This window comes from Plectropomus leopardus, chromosome 4 (assembly GCF_008729295.1).
Source record: "Plectropomus leopardus isolate mb chromosome 4, YSFRI_Pleo_2.0, whole genome shotgun sequence".
Classification (NCBI taxonomy): Eukaryota; Metazoa; Chordata; class Actinopteri; order Perciformes; family Serranidae; genus Plectropomus; species Plectropomus leopardus.
This window is the reverse complement of record NC_056466.1, coordinates 33,623,198-33,646,474: the sequence shown is the minus strand read 5'-3', so window position 1 is coordinate 33,646,474 and position 23,277 is coordinate 33,623,198. Positions and strand designations below refer to the sequence as shown.

The 23,277-nt window shown below is 38.5% G+C and overlaps 1 protein-coding gene across 3 annotated transcripts; it reads right to left on the bottom strand.

The window, feature by feature from the left end:
* Window positions 1–1,933: 1,933 nt before the first annotated feature.
* rfc1 (replication factor C (activator 1) 1) lies at window positions 1,934–23,019 on the bottom strand. 3 transcript variants are annotated; one of them, XM_042484936.1, is made up of 23 exons: window positions 22,925–23,019; window positions 21,261–21,413; window positions 21,088–21,163; window positions 19,230–19,346; window positions 17,935–18,218; window positions 16,956–17,030; window positions 15,854–15,931; window positions 15,384–15,761; window positions 15,134–15,247; window positions 14,854–15,033; window positions 13,629–13,733; window positions 12,899–13,319; window positions 12,637–12,755; window positions 11,358–11,472; window positions 9,823–9,911; window positions 9,479–9,616; window positions 9,092–9,187; window positions 8,749–9,002; window positions 8,482–8,599; window positions 6,947–7,092; window positions 4,627–4,840; window positions 3,339–3,521; window positions 1,934–2,315 (listed from the first exon to the last, which is right to left on the bottom strand). In XM_042484936.1, exons 1-23 carry the CDS (start codon window positions 22,925–22,927, stop codon window positions 2,214–2,216), a joined length of 3,558 nt encoding a protein of 1,185 aa, XP_042340870.1. In that variant the 5' UTR covers window positions 22,928–23,019; the 3' UTR covers window positions 1,934–2,213. The 3 variants fall into 3 exon arrangements, with proteins under 3 accessions (XP_042340870.1, XP_042340871.1, XP_042340872.1); XM_042484937.1 differs by having other exon boundaries at window positions 12,637–12,752; XM_042484938.1 differs by lacking the exon at window positions 16,956–17,030.
* Window positions 23,020–23,277: the final 258 nt, after the last annotated feature.

The following is a 23,277-nucleotide window of genomic DNA, read 5'->3' as shown; positions in this document are numbered from 1 at the left end:
ATCAAAAACGTCTTAGTATAGTATGTCTTTCCAAAAATGATCCAAAACATCAAAATACAGTATGTCATCCAAAAATCATCAAACACATCACAGCATAGTCTGTCGTCCAAAACTGATCAAAAACCACAGTGTAGTATGTCACTGAAAAATCATCCAAAACGTCATAGTATAGTATGTCGTCCAAAAATGATCAAAGACATCATAGTATAGTATGTTGTGAAAAAATCATCCTAAGCATCATAGTATGGTATGGCGTCCAAAAATGATCCAAAGCAATATAGTATAGTACCTGTTCCAAAAATCATTAAAAACGTCATAGTATAGTATGTTGTTCCAAAAATGATCAAAAGTGACATAGTATAGCATGTCGGCCAAAGTCATCGAAAACATCGTAGTTTTGTATGTCGCGGATAAATAATCCAAATCGAAATATTATAATATTTCGTCCAACAATCATCAGAAACGTGCTAGTATAGTATGTCGTCCAAAAATCATCAGAAACCACATAATATAATATATCGCCCAAAAATCATCCAAAACGTCATGGTAAAGTCTGTCCCCCAAGAAACATTAAAAACCTCATAGTACAGTACGTTGTCCAAAACGTCATCCAAAAATACATATCATGGAATGTCCCCAAAATTCGTGAAAAAATGTCATTATTTTCCTGATATTTTTAACGATTCACTAAGCTTTTATAGGTTTGTACAACATAATATACAATGATGATTTTTTAATGCTATCTTGGATGACATACCACACTATTTTTTCCAGATTATTATGACAGACTTAACTATGAATTTCATGTCCTATTTGGTAAAATGTTTTTTTTTCTTCTATTTAAGGAGGAAAGTGCGTTGCCCAAAATCTCCAACTACCCCACTAAACAAACCATTGATTCACTTCTGTTATTTGTTTGACATTCACAAATCTACATTTAACTGTTTGTGTGTCCAGGTTGTTGGACACAGAGGCCGTGTGTCCAATGTGCTCTGAAGCTCTGAGTGTCCAACAAGTAAAGAAGATATCTGACTGTTCGGAATATCTGCAGACTGATGACCCGGATCAGTGAAGAAATGACAACTAATCATATGTTTATAAATGTAAAAGTTATTTTCTATTTGTTAAAAATGCCAAATATATATTTTAGATAGATCTTAAGCTTTTAGTTTTGTATGATGAGAAATTAATAGAAATAACTGAATTTCAAAGTTGCCTAATAGCCATCAATCAAAAGACAATGAAAGAACAATGTGTATATTCTTAGGTGAAATATTTTCTGTTCATGCTGTTTTTAAAGAACATTATTGTAATATAGAGTGGCTGAAGGTGATTCAGAGGTGTCACGATCATTCTTGTGCCTTTTGTCAAAAACTAAAATGCTCTACACTACACAACCAAAAGTAAACAGCACAACTTGGCCCCAGATCCAGAGACAAAACATCTCACCAGCACAACATCCTTTTGGTAGCTGCTCGGGAGCTTTTTGCCATTTCATAAAATTGTCCTCAAAAGTCCTAGAAATATAGATGTTGAATGCATGTTTTATTGAGAATTCTTAAGGTCCTCTTATCTAACATTTCCATGACCATCACATTATCTAAGAATATGAATATCTGATTTTAAATCTTATATGAAATATCTCCCAGGAACCATTTTTTAAAAAAGAGTGTTAAAAAAAGAAAGCAATCAATCACCTGCACTCATGAGTGACACATTTCTGTATTTATCCTCATGAACGTTTTTACAAAATTGCAATTTTACAGAAGCATCAGCGCTAACCGTGGAGCTAAAGCTTCTCTGTGTTGTTGCAAAAAGTAACAGTCCTTTACATCAGTCACGTTATTTACAGCCTCAACACATGGACCACAATCTACTGATGGAAGAAATTCACTACGCTCCTGATGAGACGTGTTACTACAGTGGTGGACAGACATGATAATAATGAATGGTAGACTAGATAATGTCCATCATTTGTTCAGTATGGAGACACTGATGGAAACATGACAGGAAGTTAAAAAAAATCTGAAAAACATTTCTTAGCGTGGTTGAATGAAAGTTTGAGGGAGAGGTGGGTTACCTGCAGAGGTTAAGACCAGTCCATTGCTTTCTGATGCTAGTTAAAGGAGCGTTGCTAGTGCAGAGACAGAATATTACAGTCTGTGAGAGCAGCGGGAGGCAGACCAGGAGAGTTTCTGTCCTCTGGTCATCGGTCATTTCTTGGCCTTGCCTTTGCCTTTCCCCTTGCCTTTGTCCTTCCCAGAGTCCTCCTTCTTCTCCTTCTTCGTCTCCTTGGTTACTTTAGCCTTCTTCTGCTGCAGGAAAAGGACGCAGGTGACATATACACAGTTAGGCCTGTTATACACTGTGAATTTGGGCTGTCGCAGGCAAAAGACAACCATTGTGGCAGAAAGGTGGTGAAATCTCCGGTTGTGGTTCTAAAACGGTGATCCTACGTCACGCAGTGAGAGAGGTGCAGGGATGGCCGTTGTCACGGTTGTGCAATCAAAGACAGCATAGGATAAATATCTGAAATAAATTTGGGGTGAGAATCACACTGTGTGACTGCTGTTACGACCTGCGTCCACTAACCAGCCAACAGAAATGCAGCATGAAATGACGCACTGATCAGCACAACACTGCTAAATGCTAATAGATGCTAATACTGTGTTTGAAACCGGCCCCTATGCACTGTATAGGGGCCGGTTTGTGTCTGTATAGTTTGTAGTAGTATTTGAATTCTCAGCGGTTTATGTCATCCACTATATAGTGCACTATAAAATACCCACAATGCACAACACATTTAAGGAAAAAAAAATGTCAACGTAGTGTCCGAAATCTCGTTGGTTATTCCCTATAAAGAGCACTATTTAATACACACTACATCGTGAATAGTGAGTGTGTGAACAAGGGGACGGTTTCGAACACAGCTCTTTTCGCAAATTTGGAGTGCCAAGTTGGCTTTTTTTTCCAGCCGTGATGGCGTCCACATTCTCTTCTCTAGTTTTTTCCCAACACACATAAAGGCTCGATTTGTTCGTTTACATTTTTTCTCTACCACTACAGATAAATAACGCACTGATGATTTTTGTTGATGCGTGTTAACGTTGATGGACGTAGGTCGTAGCCTGCGATTCAGTAGGCGATATCATCGTATAGTCTGCACACGTCAAGCTTGATGTCGTATTTAAATTTGTTAAGATCCATGCTGCTGCACTAAACTTATAGGATTGCAAAAATCTAAGGCTTAGGGTTCGAACAGAGAGAGATATGAAGAGAGCCTTTGGAGTATTCATGTAATCTAATGGGTTTGCGCTTCTCAGTGTGAATGCTCTTACTTTGATCATGGCGTCAGTTTTGAGGCCCTCGTCCTCAGACTCCTGCTCTTCGTTGTCAATGTCCTCTCCTCCCGGCTCAGACTCCCCCGCGCCGCCACCACGTCGGCCCTTCTTCACCGCTTGCAGGGAATATGGCGTCAGGTGAACTTCTTTGTTGTAGGCCCGTGTGAACGCTGCCTTCACCTGAGCGGAGACACAGCACAGGCGTCAGAATTCACTGTGATGGACATTAAAGGATCAGCCATAAACAGGATAAAGTCGCTGCATCTGAAGGTGTCTAGCTGGTTTCCATTACAGATTTGCACAAAACGTAAGCGATATTTTTGAAATTTCAATAAAACACAATTGCAAGATGACTCTTGAGATATCATTCCAGTAACCATGGCGATGGATGTCCAAAACATTGGCATGTTTATTTTTATTGCAGCCACTCAATAAAGCCGATCTAATATCGCCGTAATTTCTTTGCCTCGTATAAGAGTTATTAAGATCTCAGTCTCTTCCTCCGTCCACACATACCGAGTTATGTTTTGTAGAATGTCACTGACTTAGTTGTGAACCAGTGTTACACATCGTGCGAGCCATAAAAGCGAAGTGTTTACTTTGCAGTTTTGCAAGATATGCCTTTTTCAAATCACCTTAAATACTAACTTATGCGAGCGTAAAAACTTTTTGCGATAAATTAGTTTTTTCAAAATTGACATGTTTATGTGTATTTTGTATTCTCTATTTAAATTTGCACATTACGGTGCAGCGAAAAAACTCTAAAAAGTTATTTTACAATTTCTGATCAACACCAAACATCAGACAAACACAGTTAGCAACTAGCTGGTGGACATAATCACGACTGAAAATATCACCAGACGAATGCTGGCAAGCGGCTGTTAGATTTGCTTCGCTTACCAGTCAAAAAAAAAAAAAAAAGGTTAATTTTGAAAAGTTTATTGGAGCATTAAGCAACTAAAGTGGGTTAATAAGTGTTAATAAGCAGCTGTTTGAAGACAACCGGCAGGTTGATCAAATATTGTCATGCTGACGAACAATGCTGTCTTTCTGATAGCATCACTTGGAGTCAGAATCTTTAGACTTCCCAGTAGAGAGCAGCTGGTACTGGTTACTGTGTGTACTGAGCACTGCGTTGAGCAGTTATGGGTATTAGTAGGTAAATAAAGTGAGAGATACTCTGAAACGCTATCAGCCAATTTTCATGACCTGAACTAACTTTGGTATAATTCCTAATACTATCAACCACTGTTTACAAAACACCCCCCTCCCACCTCCTGCTGACCTTAGAGTCCAGTTTGGAGTAGGGGTCCGGTTGTCCGCCCCAGACACTGATCTCCATGATGCTGTCCACGTCCTCCTTGATGAGCTGGTAGTCGTCCAGCAGCTGCACGGCCTCGTTGGCGCCCTCCGCTCCGTGCCTCTGAAGTGGGTTGAGCAGCGCCTGCCGCAGGTAGTGCAGGTAGTCAAGGTTCACCGCCTGTCTGCTGCTCATCGTTCTGCAGGAGACGACATTTACTATGATTTTTTTCCTGATTATTATGACACACTAAACTATGACTTTTTTGCTACTTTGGACAACACACTAGACAATAACTGTTTAATGCATTTTTCAATGACATACTGGACTAAAGCTTCTTCATACTATTTTGTACCCCAAATCGTACTTTGTACTTTATAAATTAAATACTGTACTGTACTTTGACTTTTGTTCTGACATAGTGTGATGTTTTTTGTTTTTTTTGGGAGGGTAACTTGATGACATACTGTACTTTGACGTTTTATTTAGCATATTTAAGACATTATACTTTATACAATATTTTTAAGTCTATTTTAGACCCTATTCTATACCTTTTTTTAATGCTACTTTGAAAGACATGCCATACTATGACTTTTTCATGGTATTTGGGACAACATCCCATACTATGACATTTTTTTTTAGATTATTTTTTTGGCATTTTTGCCTTTATTAGATGGGACAGGAGATTGCTAGCTTGATCCACTCGACACCCCATACTATGACATTTTAATGCAATTTCAGAAGACCTACTATACTTTGACTTTTTATTTCATCCAGTTTTGGGTGACATATTTCAAGCAAATTTTGATGTCATGCTATACTATGAATTTTTCATGGTATTCTGAACAACATACTATACTATGACATTTTTATGCTATTTTAGATGACATACTATACTATGACTTTTTTGTGCTGGATGTAATATTATACTAAGAATTTTCTATACTATTTCTGATAACTTTTTTATGCCATTTTGGACAACGTACTATACTATTGCCTTTTCATGCAAATTTTGATGAAATGTCATACTATTAATTTTTCATGGTATTTTGGATGACATGCTATACTCTTTCATGCAAATTTTGATGATATGCTGTAGAGTAACTTTTTTATGCTATTTTCCACAACATACTATACTATGACTGTTTAATACGATTTTGGACTTCATTGTATACTATGACTTTTGCTATATTGGATGACATTCTATATTATGACTTTTTTGGCAATTTTTGATAACATCCTATACTATCACTTTTTATGCTTTCTGTTGATATGCTATACTATGACATTTTTTGGACATACTGTGTTTTGGACATGCTTGTGTTTTTCCATACACGCTCTGTTCTTTGAAATTTAATACTACTTTTAAAGAGATAATATACTGTGACTTTTATTTGATATTTTTACAACATGCCAAACTATGACATTTTTGTGCTGTTTCTGACGAAATACTGTACAATGACTTTTTATCCTAATCTGGAGGACCTACTAACCTATGATTTATTTTGCAATTGTATGACAAACTATACTATGATGTTGTATTTTGAATTTTGAAGACATGGTACAACCTGACTTTTTTTTCATCTTTTGGATATAATATAATATGACGGGTTTTTGTTTTTATGGAATACTATACCATACTTGTATTCTTAAGACATAATATACTATTTTTTTTCTGATTTTTATGACATACAATCCTTTTATCCTTATTACCATTTTAGGATGCTATACCCTGACGTTTTTTGATTTTTATGACATTCTATACTTCCATACTGACCCTTTTCTGCATTTTAATCACATACTATGTTTTGACTTTTTTTCTGCATTTTAATGACAGAATATACTGACCTTTTTGTTCATATGGTACAGTATTACTTTTTTGCATTTTAATCACATACTACAACTTACTTCATTTTTGACAAACTGCACTATGACATTTGACATACTATACTATGACTTTTTTTTTAAAAAGATGTATGTATGATATACAACACAATGATTATTTTGTATTTTTATGACATTTCTATGACGTTTTCATGACATATTATATGATTTTTTCCTCATTTTCATGACATTCTATACAATTACTTTAATTGCCTGATTTTAATGACATACAATACTTTTATATACTATATTATGTCATTTTGGGTGATTGTTTTTTTTTTTTAACGTTTTTAAGAAACATTTATTCCCTCAAATCTCCAACTACTTCAGTAACAGAACCTGTGAGTCATTTCTCTCAATCCTTTTCCTCTTCACATATCAACACTGAACTTGTAATAGTTCAAAGACAGGGACGACTCACTTTAAGCCCATGTGTGAGGCCAGCTCCTGGACGATGCGGGCATGTTTACTGGTGGAGGAGTTCTTGCCGAGCCAGCTGGGGAAGGTGGGGAACTGACTCATGTAGCCTCTCATCAGCTCACCTGGTAACACACTGGCATAGATGGCCTAGGAGCACACACACGCACACACATGCACACACAAGCACACACATGCACACGGATTAGGTTATTTCAAGAATAAGTTAAGCGCAGGCTTGCATGACAAAAGTCTTTTAAAAAGTCATAAAATAGTATGATATTAGAAAGTCACCTAAAACGTCAGTATACTATGATGAAAAGAGTCACTCATAAATCATTGTACAGTATGACATAAAATAAGTCATTGTATGACATTGAAAAGTCATGGTATAATATGACAAAAAGAGTTATTAAAAAAGTCAAGCTTGAATCTTGGTATATCAAAATAAATCTTTAAAATAGTCAAAATATAGTATGTCACAGAGTATCATATGAAATGTCACAAATTTTAGTGTGTGATTAAAAAGTGTATCCAGCTCCACAACGATTGAGATACGTTAATGAAAACCAGGACGTGCATCTTTATTAATCTCATTAACGGAATGTGTCTACATATTTCTGACTTCAAAGATTTCATGGCTAAAACTGTGTGTATGCAGACTTTTATCCATCTGATTCCTGATGTCTGCATCCCATGCCAGCTTTGTGGCTTATTCATGCGTGGGACTGGGTAGTGTTGATCCCGAGAGACTGAACTCATCGCCTTCAAACCAGGGATGCACGATATTGGATTTTTCCAATTTTGGCCTGTAACCGATATTGACATATCAGCTTTTTTCCCCTCCAAGTTTTAGTGATCTTCAAGTCTCTTCTGTAGTGGAATGACCATCATATTACGCATACTCTGATTGTGATGGCCCAACAGCAGATGGAGACACAAAACATGATGCTTCTCAATGCGTGTGTGTGTGCGTGTGTGTGTGTGTGCATTCATTGTACAAAATAAGAAAATACTACAATGTTTTGTACATGTTCACATTGTGAAAAATTGTGCAAAATAAATGAAAAATTATCAGCAGAAATCAGCATGTTGGACAATTCCAAAATTTCATTTTATATCTGCCAATACAAACGGCATGCCAATGTTATCGTGCATCCCTACTTCTAACACACAGAACAGTAACGTTACACCTCAGTTATTTTCAAAGAGCCTCAGCCATGATTCAAACTCCTCCTCATCCAAACATTTCCTCATTAGCTGCTTTCTTTAACAGCCGGGCGTAGAGGGGCTTTTATGCACAGGTGATGTTATCATACAATATGGACAAATAAATAAAAAAGTTTTTTAAAAGGCCTTTATGTGTGGTTGATTTATTTATAAACTTTGAATATTTTTTAAGACCCTGCAGTCCCTCTAATAAAGCAGTTCGATAAGGAAATGACTGCTGTACATGTTGATGATTCCACCTTCACTTCTCAAGTTTGTTTGGCGAGCGTGTGGCGTGCTTCTGAGTGTAACAGTGTGCGAGTGTCTTACCTGAGTGGGCAGCAGGGACCAGTTCTGCCCAGAGCGGATCCGTCTGTCCACCAGGTCTCCTTCACAGATGGAGTCAGCTGTCTTGCTGAGTAACATCAGGTGGGACTTGAGGTCCCCGCTGTGAGAAGAAAGACACAAAAATAGAGAAATATTAAAGGAACAGCAGAACACTTTATGCAATACTCATGTTTGTACATTAGCCAAGAGGCAGTTAGCTTAGCTTAGCACAGGGCCTGAAAACAAGTAGAAACAGACAGCCTCTCTCACCCGGCAGCCTTTGGCCGAACGTGCAGGTAGTTCTCTTGGACAAAGAGCGGCGCCAGCGAATAGTCATGGAAGAAGAGGTCGGACTTATCGATGAGGCTCATGTGGGCGGTCTCCTCCCCGGAGGCAAACACCTTTCTACAAACATCAAACGGCCCCAGTTTCATGTCCTTGCGGGCGCTGGCTGCGTCAGACTTGCACTGGTCGTACGTCATCACCTTGTCTTTGGCCGACCACATGCTCAGGTTGTGGATCACCTGGAGAACAAAAAGCCGGCACGGTAAGACGGATAACCAAGGGTGACGAGTGAAGACATAACATCAGCGTGAGACTTTGTCCTCTTTACCTGTCGGACATCCTGGTTGGAGGCGAGGATAATTTCGTTGAGGGCTGGGGGCGGGATCTTGATTCCCTCCTTGAAAGCGATGGACATCATGGCTCCCTGAAAAATGTACAAAATTTAAAGGAGCGAGAAAAGTTAATTAACATTTAAGTTTAAAAGCAGGAAACAGACAGGCAAGTTCCCGTTTATTGCTGCTGTGTGGCATTATTGTTTGCATGTATCAAAGTCTCAACTGTCTCCATTTATGAGTATCCAAAAAAGTCTACACTTACATGTACTAGCTGGATTCATTCAGCATCTCTGTGCATCTTGTATCCTGAAACATTGTGTGTGTGTGTGTGTGTGTGTGTGTGTGTGTGTGTGTGTGTGTGTGTGTGTGTGTGTGTGTACCTTGATCTGTTCCACTCGTGGCCTCTGGAAGCGCAGATCGAAGCAGTAGTTGGCCAGTGACCTGATCTTCTGGTGGTTGCGATCGTTGCACATGCAGATGATGGGAATCTTTGAATTTTTGATCAGGCCGATCATCTCCTGCAGGAGGCAAACGGTCAAAGGTTAACTGATCAAAATTTTCCCACCTTTTGGCACCTACAGTTTTTGCTCTAGGGGGCTTAAGTTTAGCACCGAGGTCAGATGTGTGTGTGTGTGTGTTCATGCCAAAGACCAGCTGCTGATGCCAACTTGCAAAAAGAGTCAAGGCACGGATACATGACTGAATGTGGTTCGTTCGTTTTTACCTGGATTCCTCCACGGTCCTCGTTGCCAGCCATGCCATCAATCTCATCCATGATCAGGACGTGTTTACTGCTCACTTTCTGAGATGTGCCTACAAAACACACATCGCATAGTTTTCACCCAAATTTTTATTTATATCTATGCTTGATCAACATATTAAAAAACAGTAAATGTAACGTGTGCTGTGATTCAAGTCAGTCAGTATTTAGTCACTAAGGGTACAACAATTCATCAGTTTGCATCGATATATATCGATTAAAAGAGCAACAATCCTGTATCACTGATGCAAAGTGGAAATATTGATCCATGTCATCCTCTTTCAGATGCACCTTTATTTTGAAATTCTATGTCACTGTCACACAGCGTGAGGCAGATGATGGCGAGCAGCCAGCAGACAGACGATGAGGAGAATGCTGTTTACTCGACAGACGGAGCACACGTCATGTGGAACAAAAGCCGTACTGAGGAAACATAACGTCCCTGCCAGGCATCTCACTTTGCTAACTTTATGCAGATACGTTAGCTACTCAGTTTCAAAAATGTTCGGCTAAAATAATAGTGCATGTAAGCTGAAACTCATCCGTGCTGTTCTGTCGGAGATGAGGTGACTTAAACTAGCGGTGAGTCAGAGAAAGTATAGTAGTGTAAAAGTCCCCTTACTGCTAAGCTAATTTATGCAGTGTAAAATGCCATAGACTTATGCTATTAATGTTAGCATGTGATATATGTGGGGGGAAAACATGACGTACAAAACACAGTTGTTTTGTCTATGGTCCTTGACTTATAATTGAGCTGATTTTTATAGATCTTGCTGTTAATCCACATTTTGAGGATGTTGAGAGAAGTTGTCTTCAAGTCAGACAGCCCTGAAGTTTTATGAAAAGGGTCATGGTTTTAGTTAAAATGAAAACATTTTTTCCATATTGTGTTTTTAAAGGGAATGAAGCTGTTTTAATGATTTCCAATTATTTAGATGATTTTTTTTATCTTTTCTGGCCAAAAGCAAAGACGGGGGTGGCAGCTTCTCTCTGTGTTAAATGAGCAGATAATATCGTTTCATATTGATCGCCGGCTCCTAAATCATATCATTGAAATCATATCGTGGCTGACTGTGTGATTTTGGTAAATATCGTATTGTTGTCTAAAGTATCGATATCATACTGTGATGAAACCAGTGATTTACATCCCTATTAGTAATATTTTTTCTTGTAGAAATCACAGCCTCCAAATGATTGCGGCATTTAGCTTTTGTATCAATTTCATTTCCTAAAAATTCTTATTTTGTTTTTTATGCACTGTATGTGACCACACACAATTTAATTGTGTATAAATTACTATCGGGTATAATACCATTGGGTATAAATCAAAAGTGGCCTTTTTAAAAAAAAAAAAAAAAAAAAAGCCCCAGAAAACTATAGGTTTACAATTTTTACTTCTCAATGCAAATAAATCAAACTCAACAGACTTCCTATTGCAGCTTCAAAACTAAAACCTTCCAGTTCTTTTTCTTGGGAAACAAAATAAATAGAGGGATCACCTTTGTAGAAGTTCTCGATGCTGGTGTTGTTGAGTGACTCTGCGACGACTTCTTTCAGACTGTTTTTGCTGCGAGTACAGCTGGCGTTCATCTCCACGTAGCTGAAGCCCAACTCCTGCAGGCCGACACACAACAGTGGAGAGGTTGAGTCGAAAACAGATCAAAGCAAAATGTTCAAGTTTAAGACATAATTTGTACCAACTGGGAGTCACAGGTGCAGAAATACTTTAAAGTAATGCACTGACAGTACAGGCGTGGACGACGGATCGAATATTCTCAATATATCACGGCTTGTTCCATGTGCGATATACAAAATGACTATATTGTAAACATCAAAAATAAATTGTCATGTTGCTTCTATAAGCCACCGGTGTTTTGGTTCTCTCACTCTTTTACCGCTCTCTGCCTCACTCTCTCTTTCTCTTCTCTCTTTCTCACTCTCAAACACACGCGCACACACGCAATAAAGTGCTGTTGCAGAGCTCTAGACTGTGACTATTTAGTCACATTTTGCCACCATGGAGCTTGACTGCGATTTGCAAATACTATTAATATATTAAGTGGAGAGCTGTTAGTTTGATTCCTGCTTACAGTGAATTAATCATCAAGTTTAACCGTGCTGCGGTAACAGTCTGACTCAAGAAGGTAGCGGTGGTAGTGTGAGCAGGTGAGGCTTTGTGTTTTTCCATTTGCAGAGCTCCAGTTGTGACTATTTTGTCCCATTTTGCAACCACAGAGCACGAGTGTGACCTGCAAATATTAGTAAAAAATGAACTGGAGAGCTGTTTGTTTGTTATTCACTCACAGTGAATGAATCCTCACGGTTAAAGGCGCCGCAGTATCTGTTTAACTGTCTGAAAACACTAATGTCAGCTTTTGACCCGAAGCTTCAAGTCCACAACAAAAACATCAACACTTACGAGGCGAACCAGGTCCTTCAAAATAAAAGCACCATGGGTCCCACTTCGATTTAGTGAATTTTGATAATACTTTTTCAAATTTTCATGATAAAAGTACTTAATTTCACTTTATTACAATCGTATTTTATGAAATGTTGATATAACAGTAGTGTATTCAACTTATTCTATGACAGCAGCTACTCTAACTTTAATGTAACTGCAGTTCATTAAGTAATTTTGTATATTAGAAGTGAACGTTGGTTTAGAGGACACTTAAAAGTATAGAGATATTTATCATGTCTTGCAATAATAGCCTAAAGATATTGCAATATCATTTTAAAGACAGATCGCCCAGCCCTACTGTGTGTTTTCACACTGACCTCACAGACCAGGGCAGCTGTGGTGGTCTTCCCCACACCTGGAGGTCCTGAGAGCAGAGCAGCTTTGTACCCTGATCCATCATCTTTCCCTCCTCCAAACTTACCAAACCTTGCAACTGCTGGCAACAAACAGCACAAAACATACACTCTTCAGACACAGATACAGTTTTCAGAAATAAAATTCACTGAAAAAAACTGAGATCTGCTGTCTAGCTTTTATCATTATACCTCACAGCTCAAAGAGAAATACGCCGTCTGATACCTGGTGGTTTGGATGTGCCTCCGCTGTGGTGTTTGTGCCAGTTCTGCAGCCAGCGCAGCAGCTTATTGGCACAGCTCTGATCTCCCTGCTGGCCAATAACAGTCTTCAGAGAGTTGGGGCGGTACTTATCAACCCACAGCAGACTTGCATCCCCTCCTGATGGGGATGATGGTCCGGGGGGTGAAGATGAAGAAGTGGAGGAGGAAAGGCCCAGCCCCCTCCGGGCTGTGTGACCTGACCCTCTCCCAGGAGGTGTGCCGCCGTCTCCGTTTCTGGCTGCGTGGCCTTGTGCCAGTCCGGTCTTTGACGGACTCGGTGTGTGAGGGGACCTGGAATTACCCTTGGAGGGAGAGATCTTCTGGGACTGGGGGGTGCTCTTTGATGGCTTGCTGGGGGGAGTCCTGGTCTTTGAGGATTTGTTCTAAAAAAAGAATAGTTCTAATAGTTATTAGTTCTAATCTCAGAATAGTTAAGACTAATTCAAAATAAAATGTATCTGAATTTGCATGGTATTATGGCAGTAAAAGACCAACTGAAATTAAACTGTTTGTTTCTTCTGCTATGTTTCAGATATGCTCTGTTAAGCAGCTACAGAAATATTTCTGATGAAAAAAAAAACTGGAAAAATTCATTTTGATTTGGACTTGAAAAAAAGACTTTACTTCTGGGTTGAATTCAAATGCATTCCTTTTGTGAGCAGTGTTATTTAAGTTAAAATGTGAGTGCTGACCTCAGCCTCTGCAGCAATCTCATACTTGGATTTCTTTCCTGGTTTGGTTCTGATCAGCTCCAACAGACCATCCTCATCCAGGATCTTGGTACCAAGACTCTCCGCCTGAGTATATAGACAATCGTACAAACCTGTTATATTATTTGACGTACAGATACGAGGAGAAGCAAGAAAGAAGCAGTTTGAAATTAGTGAGACTCCTGTTGCTTGAATACTTAAATTATTCTTTGGTTTCCACATAGACCTTTCATATTTCAATATGTTGGATCTGACTCGACACTGAACTTATTTTGCCTGTTTAATGAGCTGAATAGTCACACTTGGTATGCATCTCCTCTTACAGTTTTAAAGGGTCAAATAATTTAAAGATAGGTGCTGTGACTTTTTCCTTAATAACTATTATACTTTGTATTAAGTTTCAAAGGTCCCATTTTATGCTAATTTTCAAGTTCATACTTGTGTTTTGGGTTTTTCAAATAAAACATGTTTACATGCTTTGATGTTCACAAAACACATTATCTTTCCCATACTGTGTGTGTGAATTTATGTGTTAGCCCTCTGTCTGAAAAACTCCCTTTAGCAACTGTATCTTTAAGCCCGCCACCCAAAAAAGCCCCGTCATCTCTGACTGGTCTTTCATCATCTATGCTCTCGGCATCTCTGCACTGTCACTGCAGCCGGGGAAAGACTGTGACGGCACTGTAGCAGCACTTTCTACCTTTGGATAGTGTAGTTGTGACATCACAACTTCAAATAAGTCTTGTGCCATGTTCACACTAAACACAAAAAAATTCACAGCGCGTTACTTGTGCGTTTATGGCCGCTGGAGTATTTCTGGAGCATTTTGCAACTCACAAAAATTCGCCCTCAACAGCTGGGGTTTTGCCTGCATTAGCTACGACAGGCGGCTAACAGCTAACCTAGTTTGCAGTAAAATACAACAGAAAGCTGGATGTAAACATGCAGTCTCTGGCCCTGAAGCTGAACCAAGACAGTAACCCTTTTTATTACTGATCAAACTTTCACGGCAGCGCATGTTAAGTGTTAAGGCTCCTAACCAAAAATCCATAAAATAAAATAATAATAATATAAAAAATAAAAACCCATCAACTTAGAGACAAGAGGACCAGACATGCTAAAATGCTGAGTCATTTCCAGCTTTTAGGACTCATAATTGGAGTTCTCTATTGGTCTCAACTTTGTTAATCTGGATCAGGTTGGTTACCTTCTCGAGCTTCGAGACTCCGCTGTCTCTGCCTTGCACCAGGTACGTGGTCTTCTTGCTGATGTTGCCCGTCACTTTGCCACCGTAGCGCTCGATGAGGGATTTGGCATCATCCCTTTCGATGGACTCCAAGACGCCCGTCAGCACAAACACACAGCCCTCCAAACAGTTCTCCTCACCCTGGAAAACACACACACAACATACAGTCAGCGATGAAGAACGAGACGAAGGCAGTTTCAGGGAAAATGGCGGTCACTCAGAGGGCTGATGTGTGTGTGACCTGCGGGATTTCCTTGGAGCCCAGGGCTCGCGGTCCATCTCTGTTGAGGTAGTTCCTGTACGCCGAAGAGTTGATCTTCTTCTTCTCTGCATCGTCAGGACTCGTACTTGTGCTCTGATAAGACGGAGACAAAAGGACATTTGATTTGTTTAGATGGTTTTAACTTGTTCGTTCCATATTTTCACATCTATTTTTGTTTTGATTGATAGATAATGTTGATCATTGCATTTTATGCATTTTAACTGACTACCTTGCTCATTTCTGGTTTCTTGGGAGAAGTTTTAACTGTGATTGGTGTGGTGCCTGTTTTGGGAGTGAGGTTCTTATCAATGCTTGCTGAAGCGATCGGCTCCTTTTTGGGAGAGATTTTTATTTTTGCAGGTGAAATTGGTGTTTTGCCCTTTGGCCCCTCGTCTCTCTCCTCCTCTTTTTTCTTCATTATGGCCAGTTTGGAGCTGGCTTTGACGGGGGTGGGGAACTTTTTAGGAGAGGGACTAATCACGTCCTCCGATATGCTTTTCCTTGGGTTGGTCTTTGACGGGCTGCTCTTGCTGCCAGCTGCAGAGACTGCAGTGCTCTTTTTGGGGATTGTGGTAGCGGCTGGGTTTTCATCTGAGCTTTTACGAGCCTGGATGAGGACACATACACAAAGTGAAATTTAACAACCACTGATATCAAAAGACAATGTGCCGTTATGTTCTTTTTCATTTTTTAAATCACCTTCTTGGCTTGAGGCTCCTCGTCCAGCAGGGCCAGAGTTCTGGCAAACTCCTCGTCCTCATGGATCTGCTTCTCCAGCTGATTGACATCAGAGCAAGAAAACAGAATTATGAGAAAAAGAAAAAAAACAAAACACTGGTTGTAACGTACAAGCACATTTTGTGATATTTTCTGTTACTTCTGGGACATTTTAGATTTAATCAAACCTTATTTTATTAATTTCAATGTCAGAAATTCTCCAAGATTAATAATAATGTGTTTTATTTATTTATTCTGGTTCTATTTATTTATTTATTAAGTTATTTAGTAACACTGCCACTTTATTGTACGCTGCCAGGCCTGAGTGACAAATGTTGTTCTTTTCATGTGTCAACATCTACAGAATGACAATAAATGAACCTTTAAATTTTCAAAAGCATTTCCAGGACTGGGAGACAAACTTTTAAAAGGTAAACAAGCATGAGTGTCCTCAAGCAAAACACACAAACATATAAAAACAATAATCCCTGTCAACCATCATTTATGACCTGCTAAGTGTGTGGTGGTGAGTTTATCTGTAAACTACCATCTGCCTGTATTTCGTCACAGCCCTCCTAATGACAGTCCAGCTCCAAAAATAGAAAATAAATACTTGTCCGCATTTTTTAATTTCTAAATTTTTTATTTAATTTTTAATTGACGCCACAAATCTTGACTATGTGAGAGACCTGAACAATTCCTGCAAAGCATACCTTTTTCAGCCTTAACTTTTACATGTTTTCCTTGACTGCACCAGCCCTGATACTCTTAGAGCAGGCGCACTAAGAAAGACAAAACTAATGCGTATCTTTTATATCAATTAAACTGCAGATTATCTTGTCAGATTAATCGTTCTGTCTATAAACTGTTAAAAATTGTATTCAAAAAATATTTTTATTTTCCAAAGCATAACATGACATAATCAAACATCTTGTTCATCCAACCAACAGCCTATCTTCCAAAGATATTAAGTTGACAATCATATAAGATAAATTGTTAATTTTCTGTCAGCTGACTAACCAACTCATTGTCGGCTGTAATTGCTCGAGCAGTGTACGAGCGGCTGTTACGCTGATCAGCCTACCTCCATGTCCTCATCCATCTGTAGCTGCTTGGCAATTTCCTCATCACTCATCTGATCATCTCTGTCCTGAGTCGGCTGAGGAGAAGAAGAGTTTCTACAAAGTCAGTGTGTTAACGAAAGGCTAAATTCTTTTTCTGCAGACCTGCTGGAGGTTAATAAGCACTATGAGACACAAACTAAAGCCTCCTGCAGACGCATGAACAAAACACTGTCGGTGTGCGTCATCCATCTATGTGTTGAAAAAAGTCTGAAAACGAGGACATGGAGGAGAATGTGGACGTGGCCGTACCTGGGCAAAAGAGGCCAACCTGGCACGCCAATTTTTCAACGAATGCTTGAAGTAAGTATTAGCATCTACTAGCATTTAGCAGTGCGGTTCTGATCAGTGCATGAATTTGTGCTGCATTTCTGTTGGTTGGTAAGTAAACGCAGGTCGTAACAGCAGTCACACAGGGAGATTCTCATCCCAAATTTTTGACACCGTCAGAAATTTATCCCAGGCTGTCTCTGACTGCACAACAGTGACAACAACCGTCCTTGAACCTCTCTCACTGTGCAATGTAGGACCACTGTTTCAGAGCCACGACCAAAGAGGCCGCCATGTTTCTTTCACGCTGGTCATCTAGGACAGCCCAGAATGTCACAGTGTGAACCGAGCAGATGTGCTCTCCCCACACACCTCTGCAGTTGGCTTTTGTTTATGTGTTGTTTTTGCAGCACGACATCCATCCAGCACTCATTCAATCCATACGCTGCTGACTTTACACATTCCACCCAGTTATTTGTTTTGAATATTTTGATGAAAATAAATAAATAATTTCGTAATCCCGTGTGTGTCCTGTTTTTGTCCCAGCCTAAGAGCCTGGCTGCAGCAGGGTTCCGTGGGTTAAACTCAGAAAGCCATGATCTTTATGGTTTGGATGAAAAAGCAGTACATGAAGAGAGTTTGAAGAGGAGACAGGACATAATGAATACTCACCGCCTTTCGTTTGGTGCTGGCTACCAGCTTCTTGTCTGAACGCTGAACAGACGCACTGCCGAAGTAATCGAATACTGAGGTGGGAGTTTTTTTGGGCTGAGGAGGCGGGGCTGATTTAGGGGTGACGGGCGCAGGAGGAGACTTCACAGCAGTTTTCCCCTGTGTGGTGGAGGGCCTGAAAGGAGACTTATGGCCCTCTGTGGCTCCTGGCTTCTGTCTGTCCGAGCCATTCTGCTTGGGGTTGGAGGCCTTTTTCAAGGACTGAAAGTTGTCGCTGTCTGAGTCTACAACCGGAAAAATTCCATCATAATACATTTCCAAAATATTAACAAAACATCATTCCTCATTTTAAAGCTGGACACATCTCATTAATGCACTATGGCCTACTGCACTTTCTAACCTATTTATTTTCATTTTAACTCCTAAAATATATTTTAAATGTGAGTGGTCAACATAACTGATAACTGATTACCTGACTACATATGAGTTTTTTTTTTAAAAAACTTTAAATAAATTTGAAATATTATTTTAAAAAGTCGTAGCAGTATATTATGTAGTAATATTAATAATAGTAATATTATTACACAATATAATAGCTGGAAAATTATTATGATATAGCAGCAATATTATGAGAATAAACTCTTAATATAATAAGAAAAAATTCATAGTTTTACAAGAAAAAAGCTGTAATTTTATTAGAATATAGTAGTAATATTACGAGGATGAGTCTGTGGTATGGCACGATAGTAGGGACGGAGGCTGCCTGTAGTCTCACCTGTTTTAAAGTTTGCTGACAATATGTTTATTTCAATAACTAAATATCCCCTTTCTTGTAAAAAATACGACTTGATTCTCATAAAATTACAACTTTTTTTCTTATAAAATAACAACTTGGTTACATAAAATTGCGACTTTTTCTCATAAAATTATGACTTTTTATTGTAAAATTACAGCTTTATTCTCAAAATATTACAACTTTATTTTTCATAGTATTACAACTTTGTTGTCTAAATTACAACTTAATTCTGTTATATTATGACTTTATTCTCAAAATCAAATTGTTATTTTTTCTTTAACATGGCCCTAATGCTCCGTTGTAAGTGACTCAACTTACAAAGACCTGATTCAGTAGCCATAGCTAGAACAGGAAAACCCTGAGTAAAGGTATGTTTACAGACACTTATTTTCTTTTATCTTCATTATGTTTAAATCAATCTCTACATGGATATCAGGTCACAATGCACCGTCCAACCATGTTTCGTTCTCAATATGCTGACAAACTATAGAGCCATTACCTGTTTCAGAGACATACTGCACAGGATCTTTTTTGGGAGGTGGCTCTGTTTTGCCCGTCTTCTGTTTCTCTTTGGGGGATTTCTTTGATTTGCTCACTGGCTCCTCATCCTCAGAGTCTGGACAGACAGAAAGACAAGTTGAAGAAGAGAAACAGGGAGGATGGAGAGCGTGTGGAATTGAAGCTGATTAAAAACTCCTGCATTTATTCTTCTCACACAGCAAAGCATCTTTATGTCTGAAAAATAACTTCTTGGAAATCTTGTGTAACAATACTTCAGAGTTTTAAAAAAGTATTTACAGAATCCACATAAACTATTTGGATACATTTTCTGGCCACTGTGCAGTAAAAAGTTAACATATCCAATAATAATAATTGAAATGATCACAAATAATCTCTAGTTATTGCTTATTTCAATTCTTTAAATTGTTCATACAAAATATTCACATTATGTTTGGGGTCATTTCCTTTTTTTGGATGATAAATATATGCTAATAACTGAATATATTTTTATTTTCTTTATTTTTATTATTTTATATTTATTATTTCTTTATTATTTGCAAATTGCAGGATATTTGCTTGCCAAGTTGATTAATGCCTTTTCCCCATGTTTTGGAACAAAATCAAACAAATTTGCTCAGGGTTCACAGGAAAATACTTGTCAAAGGCATCTGAACTCAGCATAAGAAAAGCGATGTCGATCCAGGTTCCAAAGGGTTAATACAGACAGACAAAAGAGGAACTCTGAATCCCACTCACTCCTCAATTTGCTCAGAGACTCAAATAGCGAATGAACAAAGAGCACAAAACCACACACACCTGATTCTATGACTGCACGCTTTTTTCGTTTTTTCTCACTGTCACTGCGTTTCTCCTCTGGTTTGTAGCTTTTCACCTGAAGCATATAAACCACAATAAAACATTATGAATAAGATCAAGAAATAGATCAATCGCTGCAAGAAGGAGTGCAGACGGTAAAATAAATGACTTGCCTTGGTGGCCTCTTTCTTTTTCTTTTTCACTTCCTCGTCTGGAGAGAGAGGATTCTTCTTCTTCTTCTTCTCCTCTGTTTTAGTGGTTCCATTTGAAGCTGGTTTCTGCACTGCAGGCTTGCCTGATGTCGGTGCAAAGAACCGCCTGATGTCCTGTGAGCACACAAACATGTGACGTGTTAAATCTAATCACAACAGTTTTGCATGTGCACTCAGATTACACAGGTTGAAGATGTCACTTTCTGATGTTAATTTTGCAGGAAAACGTGCATCGTTTAATGTCACGTTAACTTTTAAAAAAACAGCAGGCATATGTGGAGCGAAAAAATTATCATAATGTGTTTCTTGCTGAAGTGTTCCTTGCTGAATTATTACTCAATTTATGGGTTGACTGGTTTTTCGTCTTTAGCTTTAATAATTGCATGCCAATAGAAAGAAAGTCCTCCAATTTAGGTAAAAACAAAGCCGTCATTTTTCAAGAGATGCTTTAACCAATCACTCCTAAATTTCGTATGCCTTTTTTTGGTGGATAAGTATATGTTAATAAATATAAATATGTGCAATTTCGTTAGATTATGATTCAATATTTATTATTTCTTTATTATTTGCAAATTGCAGGATATTTGCTTGCCAAGTTGATTAATGCCTTTTCCCCATGTTTTGGAACAAAATCAAACAAATTTGCTCAGGGTTCACAGGAAAATACTTGTCAAAGGCATCTGAACTCAGCATAAGAAAAGCGATGTCGATCCAGGTTCCAAAGGGTTAATACAGACAGACAAAAGAGGAACTCTGAATCCCACTCACTCCTCAATTTGCTCAGAGACTCAAATAGCGAATGAACAAAGAGCACAAAACCACACACACCTGATTCTATGACTGCACGCTTTTTTCGTTTTTTCTCACTGTCACTGCGTTTCTCCTCTGGTTTGTAGCTTTTCACCTGAAGCATATAAACCACAATAAAACGTTATGAATAAGATCAAGAAATAGATCAATCGCTGCAAGAAGGAGTGCAGACGGTAAAATAAATGACTTGCCTTGGTGGCCTCTTTCTTTTTCTTTTTCACTTCCTCGTCTGGAGAGAGAGGATTCTTCTTCTTCTTCTTCTCCTCTGTTTTAGTGGTTCCATTTGAAGCTGGTTTCTGCACTGCAGGCTTGCCTGATGTCGGTGCAAAGAACCGCCTGATGTCCTGTGAGCACACAAACATGTGATGTGTTAAATCTAATCACAACAGTTTTGCATGTGCACTCAGATTACAGGTTGAAGATGTCACTTTCTGATGTTAATTTTGCAGGAAAAAGTGCATCGTTTAATGTCACGTTAACTTTTAAAAAAACAGCAGGCATATGTGGAGCGAAAAAATTATCATAATGTGTTTCTTGCTGAAGTGTTCCTTGCTGAATTATTACTCAATTTATGGGTTGACTGGTTTTTCGTCTTTAGCTTTAATAATTGCATGCCAATAGAAAGAAAGTCCTCCAATTTAGGTAAAAACAAAGCCGTCATTTTTCAAGAGATGCTTTAACCAATCACTCCTAAACATGTTGTTTAAAGTGAATAAGTCAAGACAGCCATTTTTTATATATGATATATACATTTTCTAATGCAGTGCACATGATTTTCCTGAAAGAAATGAAACAACAGTTGGTCCATTTTATTTATCTATTACAGTTATTACAATATTCTTAATAGAAAAATAAAGATGCACCATAAACAAGCCTTGACATGCCTTTGGCTATGGATAAATAGTCACGCCCCTTTAAGGAAAGATTTCTTTACAACCAACAATTAAATGTATTTTCTGCTTCTTTTTTTCAATCATTAAAGTAAAATAAAGAGTACATCTGTCTTGTTGTTCTTTGGTTACAAGGGTGCTTAAATAGCTAACTTCACTTTGGACAGGAAAATCATTCATGAAGGTCACTTAACAGCTTTTCAAGACAAATAAGTCGCTTTTTCTTTTTTGTTTTATTCAGAGACCTGAAGCTTTTGCAAATACATCCGTTGCTTCAGTCGCAGGTCTTTGAATAAAGCGGTGTCGTCCGCCAGCTTGCTCAATATAAAATTTTTTAACAACAATAGAGATACCTTCTGATGATCTTGTTTTATATGATGACGACAAACAAACAAAAATAAAAAAACAGTGGTGTGCAACAATGAGAAAGAGGTAAACAAACACTGGACTGCCTGATGTCGGTGCAAAGACCCGCCTGATGCCCTGTGTGCACACAAACATGTTATATGTTGACCTAATTCAAATATTTTAGCCTGTGCACGCAGATTACAGCGCTGCACTGTGCTTTAACCATACAGATGAAAATCGATGCTTTAGAAATGGAAGATTTCACTTTCAAGAGTCATTTTTTGCAAGAAAATGTGCATCATTTAACTTTGCGTGACGTTAACTTAACAAAACAGCAGGCACATGTCAACTGTTACACGACAAAGAGCAAAAAAAAGATCTTAATGTGCTCCTCGTTTGAGTGTTACTCGCTAAATTATTGCTCAGTTTATTTGTGGAGTGCTTGTTCATCTTTAGCTCTCATGTTAATTAAGCTAGCAGTGCGCACTTGGCTGGCGTTTGAACCTCAGCGAGCAGCTCCAACACGGTAACAGGACTATTTTAGCTTTATTTCACCACTTTGTTTTCATAAACAGCTTGAAGACCGAGCGAATAAACAGTTTACATTTGTAACGTACCATTATAAAGAGGCTTTCTCGCAGTTTAGTGTCAGTTTAGTTGTCCGAAAACAGGTGAAAGCCATAAACTGTTTGGCGCGAAGCTGCACTCTGTTGTCGCCTGGCGATGACGCACAACCGGGAGTAAGGCTGGTGTGCATTACTGCGCATGCGTAAAGCCAACTAACTTGTATCTGTCAAAATTCGTGTTTGTTAACTTTCTTGTTCAGTCTCCATGTTTCAGTTTCCATGTATGAGTCCTGTGATTCTTAAAAATGTGCCTTAGAAATGCCTTAAGGTTTTGTTTGGGTTTATTTTTTCCATTTTTTAAACTATTTATTCAACTTAAACCCCCTGGCATCTTTATGTTTGTA

Bases quoted from the DNA above. Each gene is read 5' to 3' on its own strand.
- rfc1 (XM_042484936.1), bottom strand. The intron at 9,912-11,357 runs GTGATCCCTCTA...TGTGTTTTGTAG, and splicing joins CATCGAGAACTTCTACAAAG to GCACATCTCAGAAAGTGAGC. The intron at 9,617-9,822 runs GTAAAAACGAAC...TGCCTCCTGCAG, and splicing joins AGGACCGTGGAGGAATCCAG to GAGATGATCGGCCTGATCAA.